The sequence below is a fragment of the Geotrypetes seraphini genome, chromosome 7, assembly GCF_902459505.1.
Source record: "Geotrypetes seraphini chromosome 7, aGeoSer1.1, whole genome shotgun sequence".
Lineage (NCBI taxonomy): Eukaryota > Metazoa > Chordata > Amphibia > Gymnophiona > Dermophiidae > Geotrypetes > Geotrypetes seraphini.
In genome coordinates, this window is record NC_047090.1 from 35,619,055 (window position 1) to 35,644,518 (window position 25,464).

At 41.3% G+C, this 25,464-nt stretch overlaps 1 protein-coding gene across 1 annotated transcript in view; it reads right to left on the reverse strand.

The window, feature by feature from the left end:
- Positions 1-24,057, reverse strand: part of ALX1 (ALX homeobox 1) — a 38,852-nt gene extending 14,795 nt beyond the window's left edge. Inside the window, exons 1-2 of the mRNA XM_033953469.1 lie at positions 23,705-24,057; positions 15,764-16,068 (exon numbers count right to left, since the gene is read on the reverse strand). Of these exons, the coding sequence (XP_033809360.1) occupies positions 15,764-16,068; positions 23,705-23,930 (531 nt within the window). The 5' untranslated portion in view covers positions 23,931-24,057. The remainder of the gene's footprint in view (positions 1-15,763; positions 16,069-23,704) is intronic.
- Positions 24,058-25,464: the final 1,407 nt, after the last annotated feature.

Consider the following 25,464-nt stretch of genomic DNA (forward strand, 5'->3'; position numbering starts at 1 on the left):
AGTATAAGTGTAACGTATTATTCTTGTTTAGATTGTTAAGGCAGGTGGTTCTCATTGAAACACAGCCCGTGTCAGGTCCAGCAATACATTTTGATTTGATTGTTCCTACCTGGATGATCCTTGGTGGGGGGGGGGGGGTTGTCATCTAGGGAGGCCCATTGAAGTAAATTAGTGGACCGATACCAATGGCCAAGGACATTGGAGATTGCAGATTTCATTTTGAGCGAAGCTAGGTGAGGAATAGCAGGTTAGGCTGTTCATGGGAGTGTGGTTGTGTGTGATAAGAGGTATGTGACTGGTGGGAAATACTGTTTAATATTGGTGGGATACTAAGTTAAGGTGGTTAGGGATTGGTGGTGGTTGCAGAGTCACTGATTGGTGGATTTAGGCAGGGAACTGTGTGGAAAGAGAGGGTGTTTTTTGTTTGTATGTGGAATCTGAGAGGTTTAGGCAAGAGGATGGAACTCCTCTCGTATGAGGAAAGACTACAATGGTTAGGGCTCTTCAACTTGGAAAAGAGACAGCTGAGGGGAGATATGATTGAAGTGTACAAAATCCTGAGTGGAGTAGAACGGGTACAAGTGGATCAATTTTTCACGCCGTCAAAAATTACAAAGACTAGGGGACCCTCAATGAAGTTACAGGGAAATACTTTTAAAACCAATAGGAGGAAATTTTTTTTCACTCAGAGAATAGCTGAACTCTGGAACGCATTGCCAAAGGTTGTTGTAAGAGCGGATAGCATAGCTGGTTTTAAGAAAGGTTTGGACAAGTTCCTGGAGGATTAAGTCCATAGTCTGTTATTGAGATAGACATGGGAAGCCACTGCCCTTTATCGGTAGCATGGAATGTTGTTACACCTTGGGTTTTGGCCAGGTACAGTAACCTGGATTGGCCACCGTGAGAGAAGGCTACTGGGCTTGATGGACCATTGGTCTGACCCAGTAAGGCTATTCTTATGTTCTTATGATTGTTTAGCAGTTTTTATCCTTGGCTTCCCATCAGTATGTTTCACGTTTTCTGAAAGGAGCATAACATCTGCATCCTCCAGTATGACAGTCTTATTCATATGTGGAACCTTAACTTAGTGTTGAGGCCACTAAGTAAAACTCTGTACGAGCCCCTGCAGGAAGCGTCCCTTATTGACCTCACTATTAATATGGTGTTCCTGATGGCCATTACTTCGGCGAGAAAAGTCTCAGAACATGTCATGCAGAGAACTGTTCCTCAGATTTATGGATGTGGGAGACTGGGAGTGACTCTGCGCACGGTACCTTTGTTTCTTCTGAAGGTGGTCATTCCATGTGAATCAGGACATCAAACTGCCTGCAGTTCAAGGTTCCAGTTCGTGGATCTGGGATAAGGTGTTGATGTCTCTATATGTTAGGAGAGTGCTTCTCCATTATCTGGAATCTATGAATGATTTTTGTTTGTCAGATCACCTTTTCGTGTTGACTAGTGCTAGCCGACGGGATAGAGTAGCCTCTAAAGGCCACAATTTCAAGATGTATCAGAGCATCAATTGACTCCGTTTACATCGGTTATACTAAGAAATCCCTAGGGGTGGCTTCTTTCTGGGTGGAATCCATGGCTATTTTGCCTGCTGAAATTTGCAGGGCAGTTACATGGTCCATTCTCTACACTTTTACAAAGTTCTACAAAGTGGACGTGGTAGCACAAGGGGGACTTCTCCTTCGAGTCATCAATGCTCTCAGCAGGCTTATCTATCCCACCCAAGACTAAAGAGATTACTTTTGTACGTCCCTTGTGATATGTTGGGGTTTGGAGAGTGGGAGGTTACAGCTGTGCAGGAATTGGGGGGGGGGGGTCCTTCCAGACAGCCAACAATTTTGTGATGGGATATAAGAGGAATTATGGATGTGTGTGATACCGCCACAGATAGGGTTACCAGATTTTACTTATGTAAACTCTGGACCCATAAACCCGCCCCAGGCCCACTTAGTTCTACCAATCCCCGCCCCGTTACACCCCCCTAACCCTGCTCCCCTCAGCCTGTTCTCATCAGGAGGGAGGGCATCCACGCATGGGTGGAGGCAATGCGATGACATCATGCGCATGCACAAGTGCGTGCGACGTCACCACGTTGCAGCCCCTCCCAACGCGATCTGCTTTTCAAAACCCAAAGTGCCGGGTCTTGAAAAGCCATCCGGACTCCCGGACATGTCCTTTAAAAAGAGGACTTGTCTAGGTGAATCTGGACGTTTGGAAACCCTAACCATAGATAGCTGTGATGCCAAGCAACACTGCGGGTCGTGCAGATGGCATACGTGATTAACTGGATTTGGTTGGGACAGAACAGCTATGTTATGACCAGCTAGTTAAGAACATAAGAAGTGCCTCTGCTGAGTCAGACCAGAGGTCCATCGTGCCCAGCAGTCCACTCGTGCAGCGGCCCATCAGGTCTAGGACCTGCGTAGTAGTTTCTATCCCTTCAATCCTTTGTCCTCTATCTGTACCCCTCTATCCCTTCAATCCTTTGTCATCTATCTGTACCCCTCTATCCCTTCAATCCTTTGTCCTCTATCTGTATCCCTCTATCCCTTCAATCCTTTGTCTTCTATCTGTACCCCTCTATCCCTTCAATCCTTTGTTCTCTATCTGTACCCCTCTATCCCTTCAATCCTTTGTCCTCTATCTGTACCCCTCTATCCCTTCAATCCTTTGTCATCTATCTGTATCCCTCTATCCCTTCAATCCTTTGTCCTCTATCTGTACCCCTCTATCCCTTCAATCCTTTGTCATCTATCTGTACCCCTCTATCCCTTCAATCCTTTGTCCTCTATCTGTATCCCTCTATCCCTTCAATCCTTTGTCTTCTATCTGTACCCCTCTATCCCTTCAATCCTTTGTCCTCTATCTGTACCCCTCTATCCCTTCAATCCTTTGTCTTCTATCTGTACCCCTCTATCCCTTCAATCCTTTGTCCTCTATCTGTACCCCTCTATCCCTTCAATCTTTTTTTTTTTTTTTATCCTACCTTATCTATATCCTTCTAACTGTACCCTTCTTCATCCTATATCTTCCCTATCCATATCCTTCAATAACTTCTTCTTTCAAGAATTTATCCAAATTCTCTTTGAAACCCTGTAAAGTACTCTGTCCTATCACACCCTCCGGAAGCGCATTCCAGGTATACACCACCCTCTGAGTGAAGAAGTACTTCCTGGCATTGGTTCTAAATCTGTCCCCTTTCAGTTTCTCCGAGTGCCCCCTTGTTCTTGTAGTTCCCCGTAGGCTGAAGAATCTGTCCCTCTCCACATTCTCAATGCCCTTCATGATCTTATATGTCTCTATCATGTCTCCTCTGAGTCTCCGCTTCTCCAGGGTGAAGAGCCCCAGTTTCTCTAGCCTGTCTGCGTATGAAAGGTTTTCCATACCCTTTATCATACGTGTAGCTCTTCTCTGGACTCTTGATGGGAAAAGGAGAGTTGGGGGGCCTCCTAGGAAGGATTATAATGGAATGTCATCGTTATATTGAATCCTTCTTGAAGTAAAATAAAGCGGCGGCCAAGTTAAGTGCCAACAGAATTGTAGGACTCGTTATTGTATAGACTGATCTTGTTGAGTAAAGTGGTGTGAGTGGCAGATGTTATGAAATATCGAGTCATACATGTGCATTCCTTTTATGAAATGGCAAATACGATTGTAGATTTTTGACCAGTCCAAACCATGACCCCCAACACATTTCCTTGATATCGATTTGTCGTCGGGATTTAATGGGTCCTTTACAAAGCTACAGTACAAATTGGCCGTAGCCCCAGTCAAGCAATTTAACTGGTCAGCAGCTGTTCCTGGCCAGTTAAATTGTTTTGAACAACAACCAGTAAACTCCTAAATTAATGTGGATTTTCAAATTAAAATTTAGGCTCCTAAATTTGAATGAATATAAGGTACAAATTTTCTGTCCTAATTCAGCAGTATAACATTTACAGATTGAAAGCTATCTAATACCTAGGGATAGATTTTCAAAAATCTGCTTAGCTGGTAGGATAACCAGATTTTGACCCACTTCTTTAACTGGATTTTTGGCCACATCTAACTGTTTAGATTAGAGGCTAACACCACCTAGGCTTGATGAGCAAAAATGTGTGTGCCTAGATTTAGGTCAGTCAATCCTGTGCCAACAGTTGTGATAGTTAAATTTTACTTCTTGGCGCTGAAAAACTTTCCTGACCAGCTTAAGAAACAGCTCTGATAAAATGCCTCTGTCCTTCCTCCATTTCTAAGCAGATAAGTTTCTGTGCCTTGTAATTTCGGGTGCACAAACTTTGCTGCTTGATGAGGGAAGGGACTTTTTTTTTTATCTTGCTAACTTCCAAAATTAGTCTGATAGATCTTTTGGAAACAAAGCCTTTAACTTTTAACATCTTAAAATAAGGCGGGACCTAATTTCAGTTTCTTTTGCCTAACATTTGAAGATTTTTCAGTAGCTGCAAGTCAGTAAAGGCAATTATCAAAGATAACCACACACGGCCATTTTGCTTTTGAGGATTTATCTGCATGAGTACACTGACTCAAAAGACCCTGTGGATTTTACACTTCTTTTTTTTTTTCCTGTAAGCAGAGAGGATGCAGATTTGAAAATACTGTTCTGCCTGTGCATTCCGCCTTGCCTTTTCCCCAAACTATTCATGTACCCAGGAACACCCCTTGTTAATGTGCTAATGGTATCCGACTTATGAAGCTTCCATGCACCAGTTTACCTTTCAATATTTTCCTCTGTCCTATACACATTCCATCTCTGAAATTTGACAGGTTAAATCTGAATGGAATAGTTATCATTTGTATACCACCTATCAATGGAGGTTGTCTAAGCCAGTGGTTCTTAATCCTGTCCTGGGGGACCCCCAGCCAGTCGGGTTTTCAAGATATCCCTAATGAATATGCATGAGGCAGATTTGCATGCCTGTCAGCTATATTGTATGGGAATCTGCCTCATGCATATTCATTAGGGATATCTTGAAAATCCGACTATCTGGGGGTCCCATAGGACAATTTGAAGAACTACTGGTCTAAGTGGTTCATATTCATGCATTTTTCCCTATTTGTACCGGTGGGCTCACAATCTTATCTAATGTACTTGAGGAAGTGGAGGATTAAGTGACTTGCCCAGGGTCAGAAGGAGGAGCATGGGGTTTGAACCCACAACCTCAGGGTACTGAGGCTGTAGCTCTAATCACTGTGACACACTCTCCTGCAATATAGTATCAGGAGTGAGCCAAGTAAAGAACAATGAAGCTATTGTGACATCACTGATAAGGTTGGCTCTTATTGGTTGAATGAGGCATTATGACATCAGAGAAAGGGATTGGGACTTGTATACTACCTTTCTGTAGCTTGACAACCACACTCAAAGTGGTTTGCATACAGCATTTCCCCTGTCTGTCCCGGTGCTCTCACAATCTATATAATGCATCTGGGGCAGTGGAGGATTAAGTGACTTGCCCAGGGTCAGAAGGAGCAGCATGGGGTTTGAACCCCCAAAACCTTGGGGTGCTGAGGCTGTAGCTCTGGCTACTAGGCCACTCCTGAAATAATGTGAACTGATTTAAGAAGTCAAATATAAATCAAATCAAGTCCTGTATAAAGGCTCTGTATACCTGTCAAGACAACTTTATTAGACCATTGCTATCAAATTTATAGTGCTCACTGTGATAGGCACTGGAAAAATATATAATTTTTTCCTGCTGTCTCCATGGAGGGTACAAGCAGACTCTTCAGAATGGACACCAGTTTCCAAATGGGCAGAGCAGGGGAGAAAATATCAATAAATCAGATTCAGCTTAACTTCCTGCATGAAGAAGGGATAATAAAGCGGCACTAACGAGGATACCGAGCAGATCACTTTGCCTAAATAAATATCGGCGTATCCTTATGTTTGCGACCAACAAAGAGAACAGAAGTTGTGCGGAATTTCTTTTGACGAATGCTGGAATGTTTCTCTCTTCCACCTACGTGACCAGAGACTGACTGGCGTGACTAATGCAAAGAAACCGGTCTGCCTCCAAAAAGTATTGGGGGGAAAAAAAATCTGCTCCTTGTTATCCTGGTGCCGCCAGATGTGATATCTAATGATGTAAGGTCCCCTTCTAATTGTTTAATCCTGTGAAAGGATACTGTTGATGCTCGGGATTAAAAGCATAATTTCCTCAGAAATTCTTAAGGAGAACTAGACTAAGCAATTTCTAAAAAGAGGACAAGTGTGGAAAAAAAATAGTAAAGGTCTGTACACTCTTTTATGGAAACATAGGGGCCCTTTCATTAAAGCACTAGTGCACAAACATATTGACAAGTTTTGCAGTATTTTAGCAGCTACCATGTGGTAAACTGCGCATCAAATTATGGATTCTATAAATTTGTACGCCCAAATATCCGATTCAGGCATACAAGTTCTAATATTATGACAGTGGTGGGTCTAACATAACTGTTATATTGGGGTCCAATTAGTTTTAGTCACCAATTATATCACATAAGTGACATTAATTAGGTGACATAAGGTGTAGCGACGATCGCTGCTAACTGACCCGATTCACAAAATGGCCCACCACGTGTTTTTCCCCTCGATCGCCCATTTTAGATCCGGCCATGCAAATTTGTAAAACCCCATGCAAAATAGCCACGTGATCGATTCACTAATATTTGCTTGGCTAGTTTGCGTCGGGTTTTACGGTCTTAAAACCTGACTGCTGTAGACCTGTCGGTAACTTTGTTACCGACAAGTCTGCCTGGGGGGTTTTTTCTTTTTTTTTCCATGGCACAGATATATTGCATGTATTACACATACTAAATATCTGCCCCATTAAAAAAAATGAAAATATCCCCCACCGCTCACAACGGCCCTCCCCCAATGACTTCCGACAATCGCGCCCCTCCCACCCGACATGCGGTGACCCACAAATGGCAGGAGGGATGCCCATTCCCTCTTGCCACAACTCCCACCGGCCCATCTGCTTCCCCGAAAAAAAAACGGCTTGGAGGGATGCCCACTCCTTCCTGCCATTGGCCTCTCCCAGGCAGAAATGGCAGGAGGGATGCCCATTCCCTCCTGCCACCGTAACGCCCCTTCCACTCTCCAGTGTCCATACCTTTTTTATTGAGAGCAGGAGGAACCACATACACCTCCTGCTCCTGCTCTTCTGCCCGGTCTGCTATGCCACTGGGCCTTAGGCTCCTCCCCGGTGCATCATAAGACTAAGGACTAAGGCTCTGATTGGCTCAGAAGCCTCATGCTCCTTCCTTGGGAGGGGCCTGAGGCATCTGAACCAATCAGGGACTTCCTTAGGAAGGAGCCTAAGGAAGTCCCTGATTGGCCAAAACAAATGGGACTTCCTGTCAGCTTTTTTAATGGAACAGATGGTGCACATTTAAGTCACGCAGGACATCTGTCCCATTAAATTAAAAAAAAAAAAAAAAAAAAGCAGAAGCCCTGACAGCAGTGACAGGAAGCTGCTTCTCCTGTCACTACTGTCAGGACTCTGCACCGACTCAATCACTCACTCAATTGCAAACTTGATAGTGAATCAATCGCTATTTGAAAATCGGCCAGAGAATCGGCCAACAGAGATTGAGTCGCTATCTTTAGTGAATCTGGGCCTTAGGCACTATTCTATAAACTTGGGCCTGGATTCTCTATATGGCGCTAATATCAACGGCCACCTAAAAGATGGCTGCTGATCACATGTCAATCATGTGTTGGTGCTGAATAGAAAACCACACCTCCAGGAAAGATAGGCTCCGGAAATGTAGGCCAGGGTTTTCCAGGCCTATATTTCTGCCACCTAACTTTATCGTGAATTGCGCCTATGTAGATACACCTATGTAGAGGCTTTAGGCCACCTAATGGCGCTTCCGGCATTAGCCACGCCCATAGTAGTGTTAGGTGACTTAAAGCACAAATGGAGGCACGATTCCGCGCTGATTTTCTAGGCGCCAGTAGACACCTTGAAACTCAGTTAAAAAACATTATTTAAACAGTGTGGTGTTTTTTTTTACTGAGTTTGTGTGCCCACCGACACCTAAAACATCAGTGCCGATTAGAGAATCTAGGTCTTAGCGGCCAATCGTCAATGAGAGGCCTGCGGGAAAAAGCCACCAATCAGTTAACTCGCTTGTGTTCAGCTATCCGTTCATTTTCAATGCACTTAAAAGAACTCGCCGGGATGGGAAAACGAGTTCCCGCGGGGACAGGGAAAAAATTATCCCCATGCCACTCTCTGTTGCTGACACACCCACAAACTCAAAGGGCCGCCGGTATGTATGTTTACCTGCAAGGACAGTGTTTCTAAAACCCCATTCACCCCCATATGGGGTCCTTTTACTAAGGTGCACTAAATGCTAAATGCATGGCAACGCGTCCATAGGATACAATGGACGCATTATAACGTGTTGGCATTTAGCGTGCGCTAAACACAGAAGATCTAGAATCAGAAAATAATATTAAAAATTGAACTAAGGCCAGTACTGGGCAGACTTGCACGGTCTTTGTCTGTATATGGCCATTTGGGGAGGATGGACTGGAGAGGGCTTCAATGGCTGGGAGGGTGTAGATGGGCTGGAGTAGGTTTTAACGGAGATTTCGGCAGTTGGAATCCAAGCACAGTACCGGGTAGAGCTTTGGATTCTCGACCAGAAATAGCTAAGAAGAAAAAATTTTAAAATTTAAATTGAATCAGGTTGGGCAGACTGGATGGACCATTCGGGTCTTTATCTGCCATCATCTACTATGTTACTATGTTATGTTACTAAGATGCGCCTTGGCAAAAAGGACCCCTAAATGATTTTGGAAATGGTCCTCGTGTATATGTATTAAATGTTTTATGATGGATACAAACAGCAGTACGGAGTGGGCCACAGTACCTATGGCCCCACCAACATCACACCTAACTTTAACCCCCCCCCCTCGTTTTTACATATTCTAATTGTAAGAGCACATAAATTTACCCACATAATCTGATTTTCAGATTCAATGTGTACAAATAGTTGGTGTTGGAAAATTATTTGGTTGCGTGTAGTTTATCAAATTTACGTGCAACTTTGCATTAGGTGTCTTACCAACAGTTTACCCCAATGTGGATGCAATTCTACAACGGGGCACCTCCGTGTAGATGCCCAGAGGCTGCAAGCTAGGAGCTGGGCATATGTGTGGTCTTCTAAATGTGGCAGGGATATGTGAAATTTATAGCATTCTATAAGTTATATGTGTAAGTGGAGCTCCGCCTATGACCCATTCATGCTTCTCCTATTATTTCTAGATGTATTTCTAGACGTCTATCGCTAGACGTATGCAGTGCCATGCATAATCACAAAAGAGACAGTCCCTGCTCGAATGAGCTCACAATCTAATCAATGAAGACAGATAAACAGGATGCCAGGGTAGGGGTTACAGTTAGCGAGGGATGGTTAACCTGCTGGCCAAGGTGATGAGCAGAGGGAGAGGGTTAAGTGTTGAAGGTAATCTCGAAAAGGTGGGCTTTCAGTCTATTTTTGAACAAGGGAAGGGAAGAGGCGTGATGCACGGCCTCAGATAAAAGTAACTTATCTGAGGAGTGGAGTTCTCGAGGAAGCTTATAAGAACATAAGACCATAAAAATAGCCTTCCTGGGTCAGATCAATGGTCCATCAGAATCTCAAAAAATAGCAAGATTCCGGAATCCCGTAGAATAACAAGATTCTAAAATCCCAAAGAGTAGCAACATTTCATGCTTCCGATCCAGGGCAAGCAGTGGCTTCCTCCATGTCTGTCTCAATAACAGACTATGGATTTTTCCTCCAAGAAATTGCCCAAATCTTTCTTGAAACCAGCTCTGCTTTCCGCTCTTACCGCAACCTCTGGCAATACGTTCCAGAGCTTAACTATTCTGTGAGTGAAAAAAATAAGGAGAGGCAAGAGAGGAGAGATACTGAGGGGCTGCACTTGTATGTTTTTAATAGGAATTTGAACCGTATGCAAAGGCGGATAGGGAGCCAGTGAATTGATTTGAGGAGAGGGGTAAAGAGGAAGTATGAGCACATTTGAAACAGCTTAAAAGAGCCTATTGCGTGACATGCTCAGGGGTAGCTCGCAATTGGAACACGCTATCCGCATGATAAAAATATTTTAAAATTTCTCCATGGAGAGGGGGCAAAGAGAGGGCTAATCTGTTAGCGTGTCAACATAACTATGCACTGATTAGCTCAGGATTACCACATGAGCTCTTACAGCCTATAAAATAGGTACCGACAAGGGCTCACGGTACTTCTTTTTAAATGTGGCACACAAAAGGTGAAATTAGCACATGGCCATTAACTGAAAAAAAAAAAAGAAAGAAAGAAAATTGGTCATTTTACTTCTGGGATAAAAATGGCCCTAGTGCACAGGAAAAAGCCACGCAAGGGTGCTCTATGGCCAGTTTCTACTGCAGTTCAGTAAAAGGACCTCTAACTTAAGCGGGTACTTTTTGGATAACGTTTAGACACCCTACTATCACCCTTATGGGGGTCCTTTTACTAAGGCGTGCTAAATGCCAAGGCGCCCATAGAATATAATGGGTGCCTTAGCATTTAGTGCGTGCTAATCTAATCTAAATCTAAACTAAACTAAACTAAACCTTAAGTTTATATACCGCATCCTCTCCATGAATATAGAGCTCGGCACGGTTTACAAGAGCTTAATATAGGAAAAGAATAACACATTGAGTTTGGTGGATTGAGTATAGGGGGGGAGGAGAGCGTTACGTTTTTGTGAAAAGACTAGTTTTCAGGTGCTTACGGAATAGTTGGAAGGAGACCTGATTCCGTAGTGGGGTAGTTAGGTTATTCCAAAGCCCTGTGATTCTGAAGGAGAGAGATTTTCCCAATTTTCCCGCAAAGAGGATACCTTTTAGTGAGGGGAAGGATAGTTTAAGTTTTTGGGTGGGCCTGGTGTTGTCGGGACTCGAGGAGTTCCAGGATAGTGGGATTAGGGGAGGGAGGATGCCGTGTAGGATTTTAAAAGCTAGACAGGAACATTTAAAATGAACCCTGGCGATTATTGGGAGCCATTGGAGTTTAGCACGCCTTAGTAATAGGACCCTCGAGTTCTAGTATATTAGACATGTACACATGAAAGTGCGCACATACATGAAGGAAGCTAGATCATAGAATTGCCCTTCATGTGTTGGCGCCAGTTTACCTGATGATTTGGAATTATTTATGGTGACTAGGTGGGGGGAGGGGAAATTCATCAACGTGTGCTACTGTTTAGATGAGTTATTTTAGCACAAGGTCTTATTGGGTACAATGGGCTCCTTTTAGAAAGGTGCGCTGGTAGTTTTAGCGCACGCTAAAATGCCGCGTGCGCTAGCCAATACCACATCCTTATAAGCAGACAGTAGTTTTTCAGCTAGCGCAAACTATAGCACGCGCTAATCTTGTGCACCTTCGTAAATGGAACCCAATGAGCCCCTGTGCTAAAATAGCATGACTTGTGGTAAAATAACCCGTCTATACAGTAGCACACGTTGGTGAATTCCCCCCTTAGTGTGAAACATTTCAGTCTCTGGTAACCACAGCTGAGATTGTGATGTCATAATGCCTCATTCCACCAATGTCTAAGAAACAACTTCATTAGTGATGTCACAATGGCTTGATTGACCTGTACTTGGCTCACTTTCATTGCATGTAGCAGTGATTTCGGTTATTCGAAGTTTATCTCCGTGTACAATTTAAAATCCTGAAGATAATCCAACAAGGTATTTACGGTACTTTACCAGATTATTTGACCAAGTGCTTGGCATTATATAGTCCAAGTAGATCGTTAAGATCGAAAATTGTATGTTATTAGACGTACGAAAAAAAGAAGAGGTGAAGTATGTTAGTGTTATAACATCCTCCTTTTCTGTTGCAGGCCCAATTTTTAAGAAACGAGATAGCTGGAATAATAGGATTCTGCAAAAATGTGTTACAATTTAGGAAATTACTTAAAACACATTGCTTTGTTCTAGTCAGTCAAGTGATGGTGGACTAAGACCTTGGCGAAGAAATCAAGATCAAATTGGATAGGATGATTTTTACTGGTTTTACTTATTTTGATAGCTATGTTTTGTTTCATTATTATTATGTATGTTCTATTGTGAGCCACTTAGGCCTTTAAGCAGATTATAAATATTTTAAATAAATAGAGACATTTCTTTTTCCTTTAATTAAGGGGGGAAATTATCAACCTGGGCTAGCATTAAAACAGGTTATTTTACTGTTAATTCCATTTATTAGTAACTAAATCTCATTGCATAAAATGGAACCAGTGCTAAAATAACACATCGGACCAGCTGCTCACATTGATAACTTCCCAGAGATTCAGTCTCTGGTATCAGAGCTGATATTGTGATGTCATAGTGCCTCATTCCACCAGTGACAAAGAACCAACCTCATCAGTGATGTCACAATGGCTTGATTGCCCTATACTCGTATACTTAGCTCTCATTGAATAAGATGGGACCCTGTGCTACAACAGCACGACTTGTGGTACAATAACCTCTCTTAATTGTAGCACACATTGATGAATTCCCCCCTAAGTCTATCACAAACAGAGACTTTATTTTAATATGGGCCCAGTTTATTATGAAAGTGATTTACTTAAGGGTGCTACGGTGTTATCACATAGCATCATTAATGGGCTTTGGACTCTTTTTCTAAAGAGTGTTAAGCCCTAACGAGAGCTTAATGCATCAGAAAAGGCTGACTGTAAAACATATTCAAAGTATTCGGCAGTAATTTGCCTGTTAGCATGCTTAAATCTTGCTGCTTTTTTTTCTGGGGGGTTGTGCCGTGAGCAGGGAGTGTGGGGTGGAACTAAGCAGTATCCAATTAGCACTTTCACATTACTGCGTGCTAACTGGATAACTCAGGGGCTCCTTTTATCAAGCTGCGGTAGGCGGTTAATGCGCGGAATACCGCACGTTCAACCGCCTGCCGCGCTAGTCGCTAACGCCTTCATTTTTGGTGTGCCGCGGGGGGTTAGCGCGTGATGATATGTCCGACACGCTAACTCCCGTAGCACACCTTGATAGAAGGAGCTCTTAGGTCTAGATTCACTAACCTTGCGATCCGTGTCCGATCCGTGGGCGATGGGAGGCAGGCCGAACGATTCACCAACCATCTTCATGCAAATGGGGGTGATCGAAGGCACACCCCCATTCGACGACATAGATCGCTGGTTAGCGATCCCGACACATGCGCAGACCATCTACTTTGCCTGAAGATGCATGCGTTTGCTGTCCAGTTTTTTTTGTGTTTTGTTGTTTTGTTTTTATTCGCCCCGACTCTCCTCCAAAGTCCCTTTCTGCCTTCCTTCCCCTTCTTGCCTCCGGTGCAGTTCTAATCCTGTGCACGTATCATCTTACTTTTAACTTTTTATGTTCAAATATATTTATTGAGCTCAACAAAAGAAATGAAACAGGTAGCAATACACACAAAAGGCAAAACAAGCCCAAATCATTTTCAAGAAACCCACAACAGATAACAACCCCCCCCCCCCGTCAAACCCCCCAGCTCCCTACCCCACCCCTTTTTATAGCGAGCCTGTAGTTTTAACCCGCTTTAAACCCTTGGGTTAAAACCACAGGCCCGCACTGCTGGGGGAAGGCTGGGGCAGAAGCAGGGCAGCTCTGTGTGACAACTCGTAACTCCAGAGTCGGTGAGGAAGAGAGCAGGTCGCGGCAGAGAGCAGGAGAGCCGGGAAGGCAGAGAGAGAGTTGGGGAGGCAGAGAGCCAGTTCGGGGAGGCAGAGAGCAGGTCGTGGCAGAGAGCAGAGGCAGAGAGCGGGTTTATTTCAGGGCTGCAGGGCTGGCAGGACAGTCAGAAAGAAGGTGAGCGACTGGTCCCAAGCAATCGCTTCTTGTTGATCGGCCAGCCCAATTGGTGTTCAAGATTTTAGTTTAGTGAATCGCATCCCTGCCTACTTTGCATGCTGTTTCCCCTCATTTGCATGCACGGATCGGAATCGGCTCGGCACTGATGTTTGTGAATCGGGTGGGAGGAAAATCGGGTCGCAAAGGGGTCGCAAACCGATCAGTTTGCTTAGTGAATCTAGCCCTTAATGTGGGAGAACTTTGCACCTCCTATTTTGGAAGTGGTAAGCGCTCCCACGTTAATTTTTTTGCACGTCCTTCACATTCATGGAAAAATTTGCATTGGCCTACAAAATAAAATTAACAAATTAAAAGCCCTAAATGCGGCTGCATTGAATCTAACCTTTAAACACGGGAAAGTCCCACATCAAGATGCACTAAGCCCAGATTCTAAAGCCCTTTTACAACTACTAATACTACTGATCATTTCTATAGCGCTGAAAGGTATATGCAGCACTGTACATTTAACCTAATCTAATCTTTGATTTTTTTTTTTATACCAATTCATCCCAACAGGAGGGCTTGATTCGGTTAACAAAATATTAATAAAATTATACAGGAGATTAGACCAGAAAATATGGGCTCCTTTTACTAAGGTGCGCTATGCCTTTTAGCGCACGCTAACCATGTGCTAAACGCTAACACGTGCATGTTAGTCTATGGACGCATTAGCGGGCATGTAGATTTAGTGCACGCTAAAACGCTTAGCGCACCTTAGTCAAACAGGGGGTATATCTTTTAGGCCAAAATTTTATCTTTTATGATTGATTATTTGAAAAAGAAGGATCATTAGTACATTTCTGAAATAAATATGTCTTCAGTACTTTATGAAAAGTGGGTAGATGAGAGAGAACTCTAATTATAGAAGGAAGGTCATTCCAAACTTTTACGAATAAAAAAAGAGAATGATTGACATAAATTGGCCTTAGTTTTTATTCCTTTAGCAGTGGGAAAGTCAAGTTTTTTTCTCCCGCTTCCGAGGACTTCTCATCCGCGCAGAGTTTCACCTATGATTTTTTTTAGCCTCTGATCCACGAGTTTATGTATCAGGACCTTTAGGGATCCCTGAAGAAGACAGTTTTGTCGAAACACAGACCGTGTTGGGTCCATAGTCCCCAATGCTTTGGGTCCTAAATATTTCTTCATGTGGATTATTGGATTGTATTTTTAAATTAAAACCTGCATCTTGAACATCATCCTCTCCACAGTGTTTTTGTTCTTGTCAGGCTTCCATTTTTGTGCAGGACTCAGGCTCAACCTTTTGTTTGCGCTTCAGTGGTAATACAAAAAATAGAGCCTAGGCCACAGTAAAAATGGCTGTTGTGAACAGGAAACACCTGCGTTAAGAGCTGTAGATTGGCAGTTTGGGGTCAATTCCATATGCGGCACCAGAAACACGTCAATCACCGCCTGGCACCATGTATAGAATCAGGCATACCGGTGTCTAGTAAGGACCCTAGAAGCTGGAAATATAGACCTGGGTTTCACAGGACTACATTTCCAGTGCCTAGGTTCCCTTGTGAATCGTGGCCAGCGCTGCCTAGTGACACCGAAGGCCGACACCGCCCATAATCATGCCCACTGACGGCCTTTGGCATCACTAGATGGCGGTAGGCACCATGGATCAAGGCGCCGGTCAGGTAGGCCGCATAGCGGGGCTGCTTTTTTTTTTTTCAATGAGCTTTTAATTGGGTTTTAATTATCGTGCCACTTAAACCCAATTAAAGCAATTAAGTTACGTGGCAGTAGGGCTCTTTCTGTCCTTCGTGTCAAGGGGAAAAGCCCAGGAAAATAAATGGAATTTTTATTCCGGCTGATACACTATTATTTCAGAAAACCAGAATATCTGTGTGTGCAATGATTTACACTAATCCTACCTGAACTCTCGCTTCTGTGAGTTCTGTCCTGAGTGCTAGCTGTTCTCTTACGTACACATCAGGATAATGAGTTTTCTGGAAGACTTTCTCCAGTTCTTCCAGCTGCAAGCTGGTAAACGTGGTGCGGTGACGCCTCTTCTTGCTGCTGGAGACGTTGCTGTCGCATTTGTCTCCAAGTTCATCCAGCTCTCCTTTGTCTTGCATTCCTTTGGCTGGAGACACTCTCAGGCTGCAGCAAGTCTCCATGGGCCTACCCAGCTCCGTGCGAAGAGTCTGGCCTTCCACTTTAGTGATCCCATAGTTCACTGTATACAAGGGAAAAATGAAACAAATTACGTCTGATGTCTCACAAAGCATACATTCACAAGGGATTAGGTCACATTGCATGCAATATTTGCTTCAGAGACTCAAACTGGTAAGGGATCTTGTAATTCTTTAATCACATATTGGAAATAATGAACATTTATAGACAGTTTGGGGAAAATTCTGGAAGAGGTGCCTAACTTCAAGTTTATTTAGTTTTTGATAAATTACTTATCTAGGAAAATCTAAGCGGTGTACAACAAAGTAAATTGTATAAAGAAAGGTTGAATTAGTAAATTGGCTTCATTAATGAGCTTTAACGAGCTCATAATTGAAAAAAAATAAAATTTAATTGGGAGATAGGGGCCTATCTTCTTAGGCACAATTCAACAAAAGATAGGTGCCTATTACATAGTACCTAGTGGCACCTAACTCCAAAATAGGCAGGTTTAGGGGGTGGAGAAAGACTTAGATGCCGCTAGGCGCAATTCTCTAAAGGACTTAGGCGCCTATAAAGTAGGCCTTTAAAACCCTGGCCTATTTTACAGGTGACTAAGTTTTAAGTTAGGAACGATTCTGTAATGGACGCTTAAGTGTGATTGACATGCAATAGGCCCCTAAATGTCATTACAGAATCTGGTCCATGTTTTTCCCCCCCAAACATTTTTGAAATATTTTAGCATGAGTTATTTAAAAGGATAGATGAACACACATGAGCTAATGGCTATTTTCTAGGAAATACCGCTCATGCCTTGCTGGTTTAGGGCCCCTTTTATAAAGCCACGGCAAATGCACCGAAGCCCTGAGGAATAGAATGAACTTCGGTGCATTTTCCACGTGTGGAGAGGGGGGGGGGGGGAATCACTACTGCTGCTTTGTAAAAGGAACCCTTATTTTTGAGAGAATTTGGTTAAATTAAGATTCATTTTGATGGGGGAAATGTAAAATAAATAATGAGAATAAATGAACGTTAACTTAAAATAAATCATGACAATGTCATCTGAATCGGTACATATAAAATAGAGATAAGTCCAAAACATTTAGGGCTCCTTTTACAAAGTAGCGCTAGCGGTTTTAGCACGCGCTAAAATGCCACACGCGCTAGCCGCTACTGCCTCCTTTTAAGCAAACGGTAATTTTTCAGCTAGCGCACTCTATAGCACGCGCTAATCCTGTGCGTGTGCTAAAAATGCTAGCGCACCTTTGTAAAAGGAGCTCTTAACATTCATCCATTATATTTTTTTTAAAGTTTTATAAAGGTGAAAAAATGAATAATTGTTCTTTATCATGTTAAAAATTCAGCATTAGTATTTTAAATAGACGTCATTCGCTAAGCTATTTTTCCATAGACAAAGAAAGAGAGAAAGTCATAAGCAAACAAATCCGTATTTTGTTAAGTTTGACCGAATAATCTAAATCCAGACACAGTATTTGCTGTATATCAGATTGGAAGGAACCTGTTTACAGCATTTCTCTCATTAATGGCCATAATGAGCTATCCATTAAAATTAAACTTTTCCATCCATTATCATTTTTTAGTGTGGGTAAAAAAAATCTTTTGCATATAGGGTTAAGCATTTTTTTCCTGGGGGATGTGACTGCACCTATTCAGAGACTTTTTTTTTTTTGCTAAAATATAAGGGAATTTTTTTGCTAATAGATTTTTAGATAATGAGAGCTATTCTAGATAATGGAATTCAAGAAGCCAACGATTTTTGGATAACACGAGGGGCCGCTGAATAGTTCACAACCCAAGCAAGAAGAGAATGATGTGGAGCCGTGAAACTTATAAGTTATTCCGCACGTTTCTTGACACTTTTCATTTCAGTGAGGCAAACGCATCTAATAAATGGGCCCAAGTATAGGGAAACCAAGCCATTGTGACATCACCGATGAGGTTGGCTCATAGGCATTGGTGGAATGAGGCATTATGACATCACAATACGAGGGGGCCGCTGAAAAGTTCTCAGCCCAACCAAGAATAGAATGACGTGGAGCCATGAAACTTACAAGTTATTCCTCACTTTTCTTGACACTTTTCATGGATTCACATCATTCTCGTCTTGATTGGGCTGAGCAAATTTCAGTGGCCCCTAATAGAAGTTCATGATCCTTTTTCAGATAATGGGAGTTTTTAAATAAATGGATTTTGGATCTGAAGTGCTTGACTGTACCAGTGAATATTGGCAATTTTTTGTTATTGTTTTTTTAATGCATGCTGTATTGTTAACCATCCTGTTCTATTCTATTACATTTATAACCCACTCCAATCTCCAACTAGATTCTAGGTGGATAACAGCACTTTAAAACATTACATCAACATTTTTAACAAATAATAAGATTTTGAAACTTTATGAAAAATGTAACGCAAAGAATTTTCTTTAATTCCATTGCAAGATCGTTCCAAAGCTTAGTGCCTGCATATTCAAAAGATTTGCTCACCAAAGATTTCAAATGTCATCATTAGTAGGATACTCAAAGGAAAAGTAGGTTTAAAAGGGAAGGAAGTGCTATATTATTTATCAAGGATGCATTATTTTTCTATGGGAAATGAAATTCTAATTAAGATCCCTCAGAACTTGTTTAAAAAAAGCACCCTAAAGCATACGTGTCGTGATTTGTGTTCAAACTGAAGCACTTTTCATTTTATTTTAAACTTGAGGCCTAACTTCCCCTGTCCTAAAGTGCAAATCTCACTATTGGAGCTATTTCCAATCAGGCAAAAAGCATGATTCACAGCGCAGTTTATACGTTATTTGAAGAGAGTTGGGTCCAACGCCGATGGCTAAAAATAGTGCTGGCACCGACCTCAACCCTGCTGGTTAAAGCTTGGTGGGAAAAAGCTAAAATGCTATTTTCCCACTGAGCGAGTAGATAGTTGGAAGCCCACAAAATTGTCTTAGCTCAGATTGTTTTCTAAGCTAACCCGCAAACTTGAAAACAGTATTTTTTAAGTTGATTTTTTTTTTTTTTTTTACCATTATGACCAAATATGCTCCTGCTGCAGTAATCTTGGATACGAAAAAAAAGCTGTAGGTAGGTAGCCATTTTTTCTTCTTAAATCTTGTGGAGTGGCCATTCCACATTCATTTCATTTTCATGCAAATACTACTTGGGTTTGTTGTTTTTTTTTAACAATATGGATATGAACGCTCACAGCATTTCGAACCAAGCTAACACAATTGTATTTTTTTCATTTCTTAATTTATTTTTGATAACATGCCTTAAAAATTTATCAAGGTGAAGTACAATTAAATAAATCAACATAGAAGCAATCATCAAATATAACACAAAACTTTAAAAAAATGTAAAATACAATATCGTGTCCATCCCTTATCCTCTTCGTCCTATCTCTAAAAAATTATGATAGCTCCCTAATGCAACAGCTTCATGCAGTAAAGATATAATATTTTAAAAAAATCTATTATAATATCCCTCTTACAATGGAAATAACCAATTTATTAAACTTCAAGTAGACATTCTTCTGATTTAAAGTCAGGGCAGAGAATTCCATCACTTTGGACCTAAACAAGCAAAAGTTCTCTGTCATGTACTTTGTTGTAAGGATTGAAGTGACCTATGAGGGACAAAAACAATTTAGCCGAATAACACAGTTGCTATTTCTACAAAACCCAGTAAACCAAGCAAAACACTGTAAATTTGATTCTACTCTGCAATCAATGTACATTTTACATATATATATATATATTAAGAAAAGCAACAAAATATGATCAGAAAGGTTTTTCATCATAAACAGTATGGTTGCAGCATTTTGAACATCTAAAGTTGTAATAACTGACTTTTGAAGCGCAAACAAGCAATTGCAATACTCAAATCAATTGGTTATTAATACATGCAACCATTCAACGCCTTCACTTATGCAGACAGTGCCATGCTAAGGGCTAAAAGCAACAGCAGTGCCTAGTAAATATATGGCTTTAGGGTTAACGTTGGCATCCAATCTATCATGCTGCCATGAATGCTTTGGAGAAGAGCCACATACGAGGAAATTGGGCATGCCAGCTGAAAATACCATCAAACTGGGGTAACTAACGCATGGTTACCAGTTCTGAAAGATTTTCCCCAGCTTAGGAGTTGCTCTCTTCAAAGGGCTAGTAAGATATTAAGGTGGATGACACATGTCATTCAGTTTGGACTTCAACTTAGGGTTGTCTGTTACTGCTAATAATGTCACTGTGCACCGCTAATAGGCTCCATTCATGGTGGGTAATGTACACATGATGACCGTCCATGCGCTTTACACGAAACAGATACACAGCACACTCTTGGGCTAATGGAAGACAAATGAAGAGTCATGCATGAATCTGGAGCGTAAACTGAGGCAAAAGCACAGCTGGAAAGCCAGGGGAGGTGGCCCGTGTAGTCTGGTTTCCCTGTCCTGCCTCAAACGAGTACAAATCATCTCATAAAACCAGCAGAGGCAGAAGCTGAACATTGAGGTTGGCTGATACGTGTCTGTGCGCGCTCAGGCCATTTCTGATATTAGCGCGCTACTGACACCGACACCTATTGGGTAAAAAAAAATTGTCCCAGTTTTCCTCAATTTTACCTCAGTGAAATCGAAAAGTCACTGTATTGCAAACCATAAAGTCCCCAGTCGTTTACCTATCAGCTCCCAGCTCAAGCAAAGTAGCTCTTAACTGTTAATATTTAGCGGAAGTCGCTTTATTAGTAATAGCCAATAATCAGCACTTGAAAATAAAAAATACAAGACGAAAAAATGACAGGAAAAAGAAGGCCACGTGTAGTAAAAACTAAAAAGAGGTTTTGTTTTTGAAAGACTAATAATAGCTCACAAAAAGGTGACCGGTCAAGATTCATCTAACGTCCGGAAACCGTGAGCACTTGAAGTCTTTTTCTCCCCCTGGGCTGCTAATACCGATAACAGGATCATAAAGAAAACAAAAACGCTTGCCCCCCCCCCTCTTTTACTAAGGTGCGTTATACTTTTCAGCACGCGCTAAACACGCGCTAAATGCTAATGCGTGCATGTTATCCTATGGACGCATTCGCGGTTAGCGCACGCGTTGATATAGCGCATGCTAAATCCACGCTAAAACGCTTAGCACGCCTTCGTAAAAGAGGGCCTTGGAGTTTCCTACATTGATGTGTTGAGTAGTCTATGATTGACATATAACAGAAGGGTTTCTACTCTATTGCAAACGTCATGACTTAAAATCAGCGGGCTGATCGATCTGTCAGTCTGAACAACAGAAGAATTTCTATCCCAGCAAATGCCATATATTTAAGCAAAATGAAGCAACTTAATTAAGGCTTAGCTAACGAGATGGGACAACTGCAGAGTTGGCATCACAATAGCAATTGAAAAGTCATTTGGGAAATATAATATATTGAGAAAAACAAAATTACTATAAATTTTGAAACAGAAGGCCCTCGACTTCTTAGTTTTTATTCTTTTTTTTTCACTTTGGTCTCCAGGCCATCTATTAAGCACAAAGAAAGTCATATTTTGATAACTCTGATGTAGTTTGGCCATATTTCTCTGTAGATTTTTCACAAGTTTTCATATGCGATTTATTTATTAAAGTCAGAATCAGCAGATTAACATTTCGGTACACATCTGGGCAGCTTTAATAACAATAATTCCAGCATTTAGTTTATGTTGCTTTAAGAAAAGTATATATTGCAAAGATTATAAATATAATTTAGAAGATGTTGACTGATAAAAATGTCTACAAAGTTGTTGGGTTTTTTTTTGGGGGGGGGGTTGTTTTTTTTTGGGGGGGGGGGGTTTCCTGGCTTTCTACTTCGTAGTATTGTGACTTTCATTTTTGCATTTATGTTCAAGACTTACTTTGAGAATAATTGCATTCAAATAACTAATAGCCAAGCCCCTTTTAAAAATATATTGTTAGAAAAAATGATTTGCACTGATGAGACTATTTTTTTTTCATTACAACTTCTCCTTTGCATGCAAATAAATATAAATGTTACATGCAACAAGGATTGAGGGAAAAGGCTCCCAGAGAGGAAAAAGTGAATGAACTGTCAACAAGCTGAAATGCTTACTGGATTCGGTTACAGGGTAGATGGATTATTTGGTTAACATTTGGACTTAGCCATGTTCCCAATTTGAGCTTACGGTTATAAAACAGAGGAGTTCACTAAAGCATTATAACATGACCTTGCAATGCTGCTCTGGAAACCTTTAAGTCTTATCATTTCCACAGTACCGCTAGGTCTACAGTGCACTTCTCTGGGGTTATATTAAGAGAAAGTTTGCTAGGCCAGAGGCTGTTACAAATCACTTAACAGAGATCTCAATTCTTCCGTATAATCAGTTTTCCTTTATGCTAATAAATATCCACTGTACAATTTTAGTTTGGGCCAAATAATGCTTATCTTTTTCAAACAATTTAGTTTGGTTTCTAGAAGATGGACATGATACATTTCTGGAGTTGCATATCGATAAAATATTCCACTTTCAATTAAGTAATCAATCACAATTAATTATAAACCCTGATCTCTGCACATATACTGATTTCAAGCTGCTAGTTTATCAATATATATAAAATCTGTATGTTCCAGCATAACTCTGAAACGCATGGAGAAATTTCAGCCAAACTTGGTATACATATCACTTACTACCTGAGAAAAAACACTGTGGGGTGGGAAGGGGGTAACATGTCAAAATTATCGAAAAAGACATTTTATTGTCCACCCCATAGTTTTCAGCCTCACTGAGATGATGTTCCAGCATAACTGTGAAACCTATGGACAGATTTCAACCAAACTTGGTATACATAAGACTTACTAACTGGGAAAAAATACTGTGGGTGTGGGAAGGGGTGACATGTAAAAATTCTAAAAAATGACAGATATTACTGTTTACCCCATAGTTTTCGGCCTCGCTGAGATGATTTTTAAGCATAACTCTGAAACGCATGGAGAGATTTCAACCAAACTTGGTATACATATGACTTACTATCTGGGAAAAAAATAATGTGGAGATGGGAAGGGGGTGGCATGTAAAAATTCTCAAAAATGACAGATGATTGGGATAAATAAATATCCAGGCAACGCTGGGTAATCAGCTAATGTTTAATACATCTGAGATATTTTTTTTTTGTCTGCTGTGATATATTTTATAGGCCCATCAAAAAAAGGTATTGAGGTTTGCAAACTTTGGAGATCTCAGAGGCCTCATTTTCAGATATCATATCTTTCCTAAATACTGCATTAAAAAAACAAAAACAAGAAACACATTACCTCAACCACAGATGCTGAATGAACCTTGTAGAGGTTTTGTTTCACCGTCTCCATCTATCCAGTAGGTGTTTAAATGTCTATTTACAGTACTAGACCACCGTTTCCACTAGTAGCAGGGTCCGGATCTACATATAAACTAAACACGCTATAGCATAGGGCCTCACATTGCAAGGAAAATTACTAAACCTAAAATTTGCTTCCTTCTTGATTAAGGAGGACCTCTTAAATATCACAGCTTAGGGACCACAATAGGCATACATTGAGCCATGAAGAGTAATCCTGTATTTCTACCACTTTTTGAAAAGAACATCAGAAGCATTTAATAAAAAAGTATATAGCACGCTCTCCATCTAGGATTTTACAGGCTAAGAAGGTGGAAGGACTCACCGTTATTCTCCTGACAGGGGGACGTCCTTTCCATTCTCACATGATGCTCTGTTCTTTGAATGGCATTAAAGGCCTGAACACATTTGCTGGCCGAGCTTTTCCCATAGAAGGACTCATTGTCCAAAGTTTCCATAACGTGCTCTAAAGTGCCTCCTGCTCCCATGTAAAAGTCGCCGGCTTTGCTGTTCTGACTCTTCAAGGCAAATTTCTCGCTCAGAAAATCCATAATCACCTAAGATTCTTGCAAATCGCCTCTTTCCAACAGAGGTGGAACTGTGTTAGCTGGGGGGGGGGGAGGGAGAAAGAAGATGGAATTCCTTCTGCAGGGAAGCTGCCTCTGGTGCTGAGGTCTTTTTTTATTGCTCTTGTCTTGGAGGGGTACCTGAAGTGGTTCTTATATCTTGAAACTCAGCAGGGCGCCTGACGTAACCTCCCATTGCTAATGAATATGAAAATGGGCAGCCAAGCTAACTCCACCCAGGGTCCCTAGAGAGCTAATCCCAACACAGAGAGAAAACTTCAGCCCGGGAGAAGCAGACAGACAGACCAGCCCAACTCAGAAAGAAACACGCATTCTGTAAACAGAAACATACTTTATAGCCATTCTCGGATTTCTTTCTTTTTTTCCCCCTTCAATGATTTTGATGTATAAATTTAGATTTGTTTAAGAAATGTATGTTGCATGCATTTTGTTTTTTTTAGTTAAAAAGGTAGCCTTCTGAGCACAAAATCTACAGCTAAATGCAAAGATTATTGCACGAATGCGTAGCATCGCTAACACTTGCAACCGAGGCCCTTGTCAAAAGCTGACTAAAATAAAGGCATTTCTGTGGAGAATAAAGAATAAGACTCCACTGGAAAGTGATTCCATTACTGCGAGTGCTATGTATCACATATATAGTGCCGAAAGGTGTACGCAGCGCTGTACATTCTTGACATTCTATAAAATGAAATCAGGACTTCTCTTCACCCTATTTTTAATTGTGCAATTGGCATGCAAATTTAGAACAAGCTTGAATGGAGCTGGGCTTTCATTTTCTACCTTACCAAACTGAACTTGATTTTGTGAACTTTAAAAGTTTTTAAAAGACATAAACTTAAAAATTTTTTTTTTTTAAATAAATTGCATTGTCAACCTAACTTTTAACTATATCTTACCAACCGATTGTTTTCTCTCTCTTTCACTCATTGCATCAGAATGCTTTAAAAAATAAAAGGAATACGAAATTAGTATTGAAATTAAAATTTACACTGCCATACCTGACGAACATGGTGGAAAGTCATCATAGATGAATTTGTGAGATTTTTATTTTTATTTATAAACGTGCACCGGGCAATAATTTTAGAATAACTTCAAACAGAATAATAACTTCAAACAGAATAATATTAGTCACCCCCCCCCCACACTAATAAACCCCTCTTGAAAATATCCTAACACTAGTTTTATTGATATTGTGATATATTTATTTTGATCTACAGCAGGGGTGTCCAACCTTTTGGCTTCCCCGGGCCGCATTGGCCGAAAAAAATATTTCTGGGGCAACACAAATGCGCAAACACTGCAGTAAAATAGAGGAAGGAGCTGGTAAGGCAGTAAACACCCAGGGGCAGCAGAGGAAAACACTGCTTCGCCCTCGACCAGGGCCACACAAAATACTTCACTGGGCCGCATGCGGCCCTCGGGCCGCAGGTTGTACACCCCTGATCTGCAGCCTCAGCACCCTGGAGTTGTGGATTCAAACCCCACGCTGCTCCTTGTG